This window comes from Hipposideros armiger, unplaced genomic scaffold (genome assembly GCF_001890085.2).
Source record: "Hipposideros armiger isolate ML-2016 unplaced genomic scaffold, ASM189008v1 scaffold_8, whole genome shotgun sequence".
Taxonomy (NCBI): Eukaryota; Metazoa; Chordata; class Mammalia; order Chiroptera; family Hipposideridae; genus Hipposideros; species Hipposideros armiger.
Genome location: NW_017731358.1, coordinates 5,934,824 through 5,947,109, shown reverse-complemented (window position 1 = coordinate 5,947,109; position 12,286 = coordinate 5,934,824). Strand labels below are relative to the sequence as shown.

Here is a 12,286-nt window from a genome sequence, read left to right as displayed (position 1 = left end):
GTAAATGTTCAATAAATGGTAGCTCTTACTACTGCTTTTAGTGTTACAAACCTAGAAGTTCAGAGACCCATACGGGAGTCCAGATGAGACACACTGAGGCCTTGAACAGGAATGGAAAATCAAAACAATCTGAGGTTTAGGAAACAGAACTGACAAAACGTGATGCCCAGCTGGTTACGGGAGTGTGAGTAAGTGAGAAGGAGGCACCATGGACGCGCTCTAGGTCTAGGCTGGGTCACTGAATAGCTGGTGATTGACAAGGCAATATGGGAGGCAGAACAAGTTTGGGAGTCTGAGTCATGTTGAGGAGGAGGTATGCATTCAGGAATGGATACCCAGAAGGTCAGTGGACAAGTTTGGAGTCTGGGGTGTAGGTGCGCTTAGAGCTAGAGAAGCAGGCGTCATAAGTATCTATGCCTCGAGAAGGGAAGTAATCACCCACAAAGGCCGTGTTCAGTCAGGAGAGCAACGAGCGAGGTCAGACTCTGGGAACACCCACAAGTAAGGGGCAAGAGGAGAAAGAGAAGCCCCAAAGAAAGAAGAAAACCACAGAAGACACGGAAAGCCAGGAGGACTCATTACAACGGAAGGTAAAAGAGCAGGCTCTCATGGAGGGAGTCACTAGTGGTGCCTCATTAGTTCAGAAGTCCAGTAACTTCCATATGTGCCCTCAGAATTTAGCAGGAACTGTTGCTGATTTTAGACTAGAGGACAATTTTAGAAGGACAATGAGGACAGAAGCCTGACTGCTGGGTTAAGGCAGGGGTCAGCAAACTGCGGCTCGTGAGCCACATGCGGCTCTTGGGTTACGTTCCGTCTCAAAAGTTTGCCGACCCCTGGAAGAGCCAATCCTGTCCCTCACGACAATTTAAAAATTATTCGAGAGCCATGAATATATTTTTACATAATCACCATTATGTGAATAATATCCTTTAAAAATTTTATAAATGAAACTATGATAGTTTTATTTTCATTTTCAATTTTACTTCAGAGCCACATGCTTGCAAGCCTCAGTTGCTGACCCCTGCCAGTTCTTCCGTCTCAAAAGTTGCCGACACCTGGGTTAAGGTATAAATGGGCGTGAAGAAGTAGAAAGTCTAGCATAAACTTCATAAAAGGGACGAAGAGGAATTATGTACTTGAAAGGAGGAATGTAGGGTCAAAGGTTAGGTTAAAAATTATTTTTAGGATGGAGCACTCTGAGCATTTTGTGAGCTGAGAAGGGAAAGGCAGATGACAAAGGGTGACGATGTGGAAGAATCACCGACAGGACAAGGTTCTTAAGGAAATAAGAAGGAATCTTTTTTTCTTTTTTTTTTTTTTTTTTAGCTGAGCCATCCTGCCACCTGTTGACAGCTCAGCTCAGGCTGGGAATCGAACTGGCAACCCTGTTGCTCAGAGCTCACACTCTTGAGCGAGCTCTTAACCAACTGAGCCACTTGGCCGGCCCCCAGGAATTTTTAAGTATCTGCTGTGCACTAGGGGCCACCTGTCAACAAACCATGGGAGCAGAGTGCGACATGGATGCTAGTCCACGGAATGCTTTCCACCAAAGGAGCTCAGAGGGGTTGACTGCAGGGTTCCTGAACCCAAACCCGTGCCGGCTCACCTCTCTACTCCCACTGCCCAACAGTGTCTGGGAACCGCCTGCTAGGCATTCAATAATGTAGGCATTCAATAATGTTCTTGGGATGAATGAATACTCTTGTCAGAAACTTATTTGCAGGGGTAGAAATTCTATAAAGAGGTATGAGAATATATTCTAAGAAAAATACAGTGAATTGGGGTATTATAATACAATGAAATATTAATTAAAATGATAGTACACATGCTTAGAAAACATATGCATCAAAGAGCTTTGTAGGCAGCTGAAGGTTAAGAGAGCTAGAAAGAATCGGGGCACAGGGTTCAATATGCGGAGAAGGCCTAAAATGGTCCCAGAACTCTGGGCGAATAGATCTCCTCCCAGTCTGCAAGCTTATGCTTAAAATTCATGGTTAACATTTAAGGGGCAAATATTTTCTTCTCCATATTGTAGAAAAAGGATTAAAAAGGAAATGTGTGTGAGATGATATATCAGCTAAAACCCATTCACCATAAAATCAAATCAGTCAGGCAGGTTCTGGCCCAGAGTGGTCTGGTTCCAGGCAAGGTTTCACCATGTACTGGCTGTGTGACCAACACCAGGTCCCTTAACCTTTTCTGGGAAAGCAGACTCCAAGATGAGTTCCCAAGTCCCTTTCAAATCTATTTTTCAAAGGATCCCTTCTGGGGTCACACCCTCCTCTGAGGATCTAATGAAAGCTCTGAATTCTATCTACCCAGCCCCAAAATAAACAGAAACATGCATATGAAATTCTGCAAATTATTTGAGACATCCCTGACTGTCGACCTTCTTCCTAGTGGGAAACAGCCAAGGTGCAACTCTTTATAATGAAGATGCTTTGTCTTCCTTAAGAGTGATGGGGCCAGGTACCAGGGTGACCCTGCAAGACCTTTGGCAGACAGTGTGCTATGTGCCCACCTGAACTGTAGGTTTCCTCATCTCTGAATTCCCCAGTGCCAAGTGTGTTGCCCTGACTATATTAAGAAACCACTTAATTTGTGAATTAAGTTGATCACAGCCATAATGGTTTGGATGCATAATTAAGCTGATCAGGGCCATAATGGTATGGATGCACCTTCAGTGCTTCTGAATGAGTACCAATTTCAAATCCTCCCTGTGAGACACAAGTCTGGATGCTGAGCAACTACTATGGGCTTACTCTATAGGGTCTGTCAACTTTCCAAAATTGATTTCTATTTAATTAGAGTGTTTAGCCACCACAGCCTAGAAGCTATGCCTCAGTTCCAGAGCAAAATTTGATAACCTTTCCCTTCCCCCCAAATAAAACACACTGTATCTGTTTTTAGCAGAAATCTCTGACATTTGTATAATCCTTTATACTTACACATTTCCAATCCCTCTCACATACATTAAATGTTCATCCAAGACGCAGGCAATATATGCAATACTCCCATTTTAAAGGTAAGAAAAGAGAATGTAACATTTAAATGATCACAGAGAGGGCCTTCTACAGCACCAGGACTCAAGTCACATTTTTATAAATATGCTAGTTTCTCTGTTACCCTTGCAACAAGAAGGTGGGAGAGTCTTCTTCAAATTGATAAAGTAGCTGTGGCAGTTAATAAAATGTTCAGTGGTAACATCTACATAGCACTTGTGATTTTAGAAACCAAAAACCATACCAATTTAAGCAATTTTATATATAATGATTAGTTTAGTTCTTTTCAATATTCAGTAAGAATGAAATCAACCTATCATTAATAACTTTAAAAAAAGCAGAATCCACTGTACATAGTAAAGGGGATAATTCTATACTTACCTATTGCACAATGTAAAATCTAGAGAGAAAAGGAAAAAAGATAATTAGTAAATAACGATCAATAATATTATGGCTTTATTTCAGATAAATTAGCCTTTCAGTAAGAATAGAGCATTGTCTGCGAATAGTATTGAATTTGGAAAACAAATACTCCATTTTTAAACTTCGCTATGGACTATTTTGAAAAATGTAAATTCTCGTTCAGTTTTTAGTTTATCTGTGGAAGAGTTCCTAAGGAGTAAATCTCACCCACTACTCTATCACATGTCAAGGACCTCTTTTATAATATATAAACTCATAAGAGCAGTCAGTAAGTATGTATCTCCCATGTCCCATATTCTACAGAACAGTCACAGACTATGGAACATGGGGCCAGAAGAGCTTTTGTTGGCTCCTTTTGCTCGGCAGGCCCTTCAATGCATTCATTCTACAAAGCTCCACCCTTGGTTCCTATCTTGTTTCATTCCATGATCTCATTACAGGCTGTTCCTGCTCCAATCTTTAAACCTAGATTTCTTTGAGCTCCAGGCCCATGTTTCAAATTGTCTTTGGAAATCTCCAGCTAATGTAGCAGCAGCAGTTCAAACATGGCATGCTTCAATGGTGAGCACAGCCTTTCCTTCCTTCATACCTGCTATGCCTCTTGATCACCAACCTTCTAGTCTCTAAGGTTCAATCATTCTTTCCTTCCCATCGCCCCCAAATCCATCTGGTTTCCCAGTCTTGCCAATACCTCTGGCATCTGTCTTCCCTGGTTTTTGTGTGTTTTTTTTTTAATTTACTTCTGGCATCTGTCTTCCCTGTTTTTTGTTTTAATTTCAGTGCCTGGGGTGAGGCTTCATCTCGATGGCCAATTAGGTTCTTCTAAATCCCCTTCCAATTCATCCTGTATATGGCATTGCTTTAACTCTGATGGTTGGTGATGGTGAAGAAATAATCTGAAGCCATCTATAAGATTGATTTAATGACCATAGCTTTTTTCAATGACAAGACCTAACAGCTATAGTAGTGCATTTCAGAATTTACATTTCCCTAGCAGTCATTATGTTGTTTGATCCTAACAACATATTACCCTGTAATTACCCTGATAGACAGGCAGGACAGGTATCTCTAAATGCAGATGAGAAAACCAAGGCTCAGAGAAGCTGCACAGTTTGCCCAAGGTAGTAAGTGATGTCTCCAGGATTAAGAACCTAGGTTTTACTTCTACTTTACTGATTTTTCTATCACAGTATTTCATTGTACTTTAGTTTTATAAGATATCTACAGAGGCCATAATTTGACAAGACTTAGCTTATCTAAAACATGCTTGATAAGACTGCTCAAAAACTATTACAGTAGTCCCCCTTATCTGTGGTTTCAGTTACCTATGGTCAACTGCAGTCTGAAAATATTAAATGGAAAATTCCAGAAATAAACAATTCATAAGTCTTAAATTGTGCACCATTCTGAGCAGCATTATGAAATCTCTCACTGTCTCACTCTGTTCTGCCCAGGACGTGAATCATCCCTTTGTCCAGCGTCTCTACACTGTATACTCTTCTCAACCCTTAGTCACTTACTTAGTGGTCCCTCTCAGTTATCAGATCAACTGTTGTGGTATCACAGTGCTTGTGTTCAAATAACTCTTATTTAATAATGGCCCCAAAGTGCAAGAGTAGTGATGCTGGCAATTTGAATATGCCAAAGAGAAGCTGTAAAGTGCTTATTTTAAGTGAAAAGGTGTGTATGTATAGGAAAAAATAGAGTATATCTGGGGTTCCGTACTATTTGCAGTTTTAGGCATCTACTAGGGATCTAATGGGGATAATCGCCTGTGGAGAAGGGAGAACTACAATATTTCACTAAGTTGTTTTTTGGGGGATTAAAAAATCAAGCTGCACAAATCTGTTGATAACTGATAAAAGAAAAAAATATACTGCAAATCTGATAAACTTTTTTAAAAAAACGACACTGCTAAGAATCTGAAATGAATATTGTAAGACAAGCTGAATCTCTTACTGAAAAGTTAAATAAAACAAAAAGATACATGTAGATTAAAATGAAGAACAGAAGACATGAATGAAGAACACGCTCTGAGGCAAGCAGATGACAGTGCTCAGCGAGAAACCTTTTCTATCCGTGTATGTGGCAAGACATCCCAGATGCTGACTCACACTTGGGCATTGCAGGAAAGGATACATACAGCACTTAAGGGCTATCATGTTTTCTTGGCATGATGGAATAGTAGGTCTTAGTCCTATTAAACCCAATAGCCCCTTTTTGATCACATATATTTTATAATGCCTCCTTTACTATTCTGAAATTAAATTCATAGATGATATAACCCACCTACACAAAATTTTCAGAAAAATACAATGTCCTAACTGATGTGCAAAGAAATAAAACAGGAAGTAATTTATTAGAAAATATGTATTTCAGTTAATGTTTGGGGACATATGACATATGAAGCAATCAGATATATGAACCAACTTATAATAAATAAGTTTGAATTACAAAAGAAGAATATCAAGGCCCACTTGGCACAAGCACAGGAAAATAAAAGAACAGAGGTACAGAATAGCACTACTATAAAAAATAGTATTAAGATAATAACAGATATAAGGGTAATCTTTTTTTAATTAAAGTTTATTGGGGTGACAATCATTAGTAAAGTTACGTAGGTTTCAAGTGAATAGGGGTGCTCTTAAGCGAAGTTAGTTAGAGTAATGTGCCAAGGTAAATACCAAAGTAGAGGAAATGAGGAAGCACAATATTACTGCAAATGAGTTAGGTCTTATTCATTTGTAAGTGTAGTATCAAAATAATCCCCTAGGTTATGCCATGGAATAGGGGAAGAAACTACCACAGAAAACCTATCCTTTTGCCTTGAAATCCCACTGAGACATACAATCAGTGTCTGGTCTGTGAAAAGACCTTGGAGACCATTTTCTTTGAATAGTGTGATAAGGAATAGAAGATGGATTAGGGAAAAAAAACAAAACCAAGTAATGCAAGAGGTAATAAAGCAGTTGAGTAATAGATTCAGGATAGCTTTAGAATAAAATTGAAAAGCTAGTGATCTCTCCCAAAGGCAATAACATGAAATATTATTAAAATAGCCCATATTAAAGAAATCCAGTTACAGCCATGTCTACACCAATTTAATTGAAGTTTGAACAGGAATCTCAAATCTCCTGTTACATATTTTCAGTGTTTCATTGCTTTTGCAGTAACAACACTATTGCACTGAAATCCTTTTCAACTAAATATGCAAGCTGGAAATGCTGTAATACTTACAGAACAAAATGTACCAAGCAAACATATTAGTCAATTATTTTGAGATGATATCTTTATTTCACTTAAGTTCCCTCTTCATATCAACTGTGGTAGGCAGATTCTAAAGATAATTCCCCAAGATTTCTGTTCCTTGGCTATCCAATAAAACACTAATCTAGGTACTGCAGTATAGGGGTTTTGCAAATATAATTGAAGTCCCAAGTTAATTGATTTTAAGGTATGGAGATTATACGGGTAGTCCTGAGCTAACCAGGTGATCCCTTTAAAAGCAGAGTTTTCTTCGCTGGTGGAAGAAGGGGAAGTTAGAGATATTCAAAGAACAGAAAGGATTCTACAAGCCCATTGTTGGCTTTGAAGATGATAGGGGCCATATGCAAAGAGCAGCCTCCAGGAGCCAGGAGTGACACTAGCAAGACAGCCAGCAAGGAAATGAGGGACCTTAGATTTACAACCATGAGGAACAGGATTCTGCCAACAAGCTAAACGAGCTTAGAATCAGATTCTTCTCCAAGGCCCCTACAGTCAGCCTGGTTGACACCCTGATTTCAGTCTTGCAACACCCTAAGCAGAGAACCCAGCCAAGTTCAGCTTCTGACTTACGGAACCACGAGCTCATAATAAATGAGTGCTGTTATTTTGTTACACAGCAATAGAAAACTAAGACAACAACCATCTTCTAACTTAATAAGCTTTTTGTCTAATTTCTCAAGAATATTTTTCAGTATTACTATGTGCTACAAAACTATCAATTTCTATTTGTAGAGGGGTTAGCCTGGTGGAATATACGAAAAGTCAGGGGGGATGCAGAACACATCTTCGACTGTCTCAGACATTGCAGGACATCTAGTCAGCAGCATCCTATCCATTGTGGCAGTCAAAACACCCTCACGATTTTCCCAAGTGCACTCTGGGGGCTGGGACTGCTCTTCTTGAGATCCACTGAGAATCAGTGAACTAATATAAGCATATTTCAGTGGATAAAATTTAAAAGACTTGCCATATTCAAAATCTCCCTTGAAAATGTGTGGTAAATGGCTCTCTCCTCTCGAACTCTTACATTTCCACCTACTGGCAACAAGTTGATTGCAGTATTAAAATTCAACCTCAATGCCGGATGCCACTTTCCACCAACAGGTTACTTGGAAACAAGTTTTTGGGAAAAGTTTCTAAGATTTGCACTAAGGAAATTATTTTTGTAAGTTACCAACAAATTTGTTCAGTTTCATTTTTTTTAAGACTTCATTTTTTTAGAGTAGTTTTAGGTTCACAGCAAAATTGAGAGGAAGTTAGAGATTTCCCATATACTCCTGCCCCCCAAGGCACAGCTGCCCCCATTACCAACGTTCCCACCAGAGTGGTACATTTGTTACAGCTGATGAACCTCCACATTGACTGACACATCATTATCACCCAAAGTGCATAGTTTACATTATAGTTCACTCTTGGTGGTGTATATTCTAAGGGTTTGGACAAATGGACAATGACATGTGTTGACCATTATAAATAGTACCATACAGAGTAATTTCACAGCCCTAAAATTCCTCTTGTGCTCCACCTATCATCATTTAATTTCATTTTTAATCCAAGGGAAAACAACAAAGCCCAAAAAAGTTTAGCAAGTCTCAAGAGAAATCGGAACCAAAGCAGCTTTGGAGACCTCAGACATACTGGGTTGTCGGAAAAGTCATGATGCATTTTTGCAGCAAAAAACAGAATACGTCATGACTTTTCTGACAACCCAATAGTTTGTGGATTTAATGTGATTTGGCTACAGTGAGTTCCAATCTCTTTCAATTTAAAATTCCAAATTCTTCAGAGAAAAACAATCTGACCAGCCTAGTTTGGGCCAGATACATATATGCACCCCTGGACCAAGATAGGCAGTCAGGGAGTAGAGGTCCAGCTGCTGCGGGTCCAGCTGCGAGAACCAGGGAAACTTCCAGAGGAGATAACTCTCCTGAGCTGGGCAGCTCCACAGGGCATGCCTCTTGCACTTGTGTTCCTGTGGAGAGGTCCACAGCTAATTTGAGTTATTCACCAGTGTTTGGTTAGTTTTAAAAATTATCATACTATACTTATATGATTACATTTTTACTTAAAACTGACCTATATAATAACATGTGTTTGGTTTGTTTTGGTTTTTTTTTTTTTTTACATGATTTTATTGGGGAATTGGGGAAGGGGAACAGCCAAGTTGTTGTCCTTCAATCTTGGTTGTGGTGGGTGCAGCTAGCTCAGCTTCAAGTCCAGTCACCATCCAGCTGCCCTTCGGCAGCTCACGGCCGCTCAGCTGAAGGTGCCGTGTTCAATCTTAGTTGCGGGTGGGTGTAGCCCACCATCCCATGTGGGAGTTGAACCGGAAACCTTGTTGCTAAGAGCACATGCCCTAACCACTGAGCAATCTGGCTGCCCAATGGCAGCTCAACTCAAGGTGCCATGTTCAATCTTTGTTGTGGGTGGGCGTAGCCCACCATCCCATGCGAGAGTCCAACCAGCAACCTAGTTAGGAGCACATGCTCTCACCAGCTGAACCATCCGGCCACCTGTTGGCAGCTCAGCTCAGGCGCAGCTCCCTGGCCCATGTGGGACTCGAACCTGCAACCCTGTTGCTCAGAGCTCGCACTCTTAACCCATGGGGCCACTGGGTGGGCCCAATAACATGTAGTCTTGAAGGGTAGACACCAAAATGTTAATAGTGGTTATCTGTAGGTGTGAGCTTATGACCAATAATGCATTTTCTTCTTTTTGCTTATCTAGGTTTTTTCTACAGTAAATATATAGCACTTAAGATTAGAGGTAAACACCTCTCCCCCCTCCTCTGGCTTCTATGAGAAGGATATTCTCCCAAATATTTATGGTCTTTTTCTCTCCCTATAATCCCTTTACTCAGGGAAAAGATGACTCATCTGAGCAGGAAATTTGGGAAGAGTAAATGTGGTGTGCTCAACTTAGCTCCACCCTAGGGTTTCCACAGAGATCCCCAAGTTCTCTGGTTTCCTTCATGCCACCTTGGCCCTACAGCCTGGGGCAGGGTGGGTGGTGAGTCTAACTCTGGAGTTCAGTTAGCAAACCCGTTTGGCTTGCACACTAACACGTGGCCTCCAGCTAGGCCTTTATCACCCTAAAGGTGATTCTTCTGCAACTTCTTTGAGAGATTTCTCAATATTCAGAACTTAAGCCAGAACATGAGGGCTACATTGATTGGGCTCTCTCAAAGACTCCAGTACAAACTTGTTTTGAAAGTCCTTTTAATTTTTTGAGGAGGAAACGGGTGAAATTTCCTTACTTACCAGGATTTACTCTCTGTCACTTAATTTTACCTTTCTTGCTATATTCAGCTCTGTAACTTAATTCATTATCTACTTAATTTTCATATGCTGATAATACTGAAGCCTTAAAGAACTTAAAAGTGGGAAAAAACTTAAGGTCATCTAATCCAGCATACTCACTACAGATAATGAATGGAGGACCAGAGAGGTTAAGATCAAGTGGCAAAACCAAGTTTTTGTACCCAAATTTCTTATCACCAAAGTTCTTGTACATATACTGTGACACCTCTTAAGTACCATTCTATTTACTTCTATAGCATTTCTGTCACTTTTCTACAATAATCATTCACCCATCAACTAATTCCACTCACATGTTCCTTCCGCATGACTGTGAACTCTGAGTTTCTCTTTGGCTTCTGCTCTGAAATTGACTTTATCTTAAGCTGTGACAGGGCTGTCCTGCTTTTCTTGTATGTTTGGTCATGATAGGCTGGTTTATCCTTTAGTAAGCTTAAGTCAGTCTTTTACAAGCAAAAGATTGTTAAATTTTGTTTTTAAACTGGTAACCACCACTATACCTTTTTATTTTAATAAAATGAATGAGTCCATGTGCATTAACATTAGAAATGTGCATTTCTGCTATATTCAATCATTTGATAGGTTTATTATTGCTTCTGTCTTTTTCTTTTTCTAATTTAACAGGATTTCTATAGCAGATGTAAAATCCTGTACTTGACTTTAAATCAAAAGATAACCTATCTAAGATGCCTATGTTCTTCCTTTTTTCAAAGAGCTTTTTAATCTTATTTTTCTCGTTTATTTTTGTTTTCTATTACATTTTATTATATATTTATTATATATTTATACCTTCTCTTTTTTAAGCTTCAAAAAGTGATAATATAAACACTCACTAAAGTATATAGAGTAAAAAGTAGACATTCCCAGGGCGGCCGGTTAGCTCAGTTGGTTAGAGTGCAGTGTACATAACACCAAGGTTGCTGGTTCAATCCCCGCATGGGCCACTGAGCTGTGCCCTCCACAACTAGACTGAAACAACTACTTTACTTGGAGCTGATGGGTCCTGGAAAAACACACTGTATTCCAATAATAAAAAAAAATTAATAAATAAAAGTAGAAATTCCCTTTTAGTCCCCCCAATACCACACCCCTCCAGAGGTAAGCACTAGTAACAATTTGACATGTACATTCTATACCTTTCCCAACATTTGCAATTTGCTTTTTTTCTACTGATTTTTCTAATCTGAAAACATCAACATAATTTATTATTCTCATTATTTTGTCTTATGAATTCAGAAGTTTATAAACTCTGGAGTGACATACAATTTTCATAGTTAGGTTTGCTTACTTACTCTCCTTCCCTTCAGGCTACCCTGGTAAAATCTGAAGTACCTTATGAGATTCCACATGGACACCTACCTAGCAATATGTGCCCTGGTCTAAGCTGTGCTGTTCAGTGCAGTAGCCACTAGCCACATGTGTTTAAATTTAAATTTAAAGTAACTAAAATTAAAAACTCAGTTTCTCTGTCCCACCTGCCATATTTCAAGGGCTCAGTAGCCACATATGACTAGTGGCTACTGTAACCAACAGTGTAGATTTGGAATGCTATCATTGCAGAAAGTTCTATTGCACAGTTAAAGACTTGGTTAATTTTATTTCTTTATATGACAGTTAAATACCCTTTGATAAGGTTCTTTCAAAGTTCCATTACTTTTTGTAATTGTTTCCAAAATGTCTCCCTCTGTAGGAAATTGCATGGTCTGTTATCCAGGAACCTAATGCCTTCTATTAGTTTCTTGTGGGTTTTTTTATTCTTCAAAGACTAAGGGCTCAAGCTGTTTTACTATTACATTTTAAAATCTTCTCTTTTTTGCTGGCAGTCACTTATCTTTGTTTTAAGTTTAAAAAATTAACAAATAGGTGCCTAGAAAGAGAAGCGCTTCTTTTTTCTTAAAAAAATAGCTCCTAGATGAACTCCACATACTCTCAATAACTGTAGTGAAATGGTCTTTCAATTCAGAAAAGTTTTCTACAATTTTTCCTGATTATTTATCAGTTATTCATTCCAACCTTTTCTACTTCTGGTAGCCTTACTTTTTGACAGATTGTATACCCTCAATCTGGTTTCTAGATACATTGGTTCTATTAAATTATTATTAGTCTGTTGAGTTTCACTAGTTTTCTATACATTTTTTCTGTTGTTCAGACCATCAGTCATGCATTAGGTAGTCTACCAATACATAATATCTCTGATGTGCTTGGCACTATTATTTTGTAATGTTCTTTTTTACACTTCAAATGGTGAACTCTGAGAATTCCCAATGACTTCAG

General features: G+C 39.1%; 1 protein-coding gene across 1 annotated transcript in view; it reads right to left on the bottom strand.

Moving 5' to 3' along the window:
- Window positions 1–12,286, bottom strand: part of HACD2 (3-hydroxyacyl-CoA dehydratase 2) — an 84,963-nt gene that overhangs the window by 64,962 nt on the left and 7,715 nt on the right. The window contains exon 3 of the mRNA XM_019652544.1: window positions 3,387–3,405. Coding sequence (XP_019508089.1) covers window positions 3,387–3,405 — 19 coding nt within the window. The remainder of the gene's footprint in view (window positions 1–3,386; window positions 3,406–12,286) is intronic.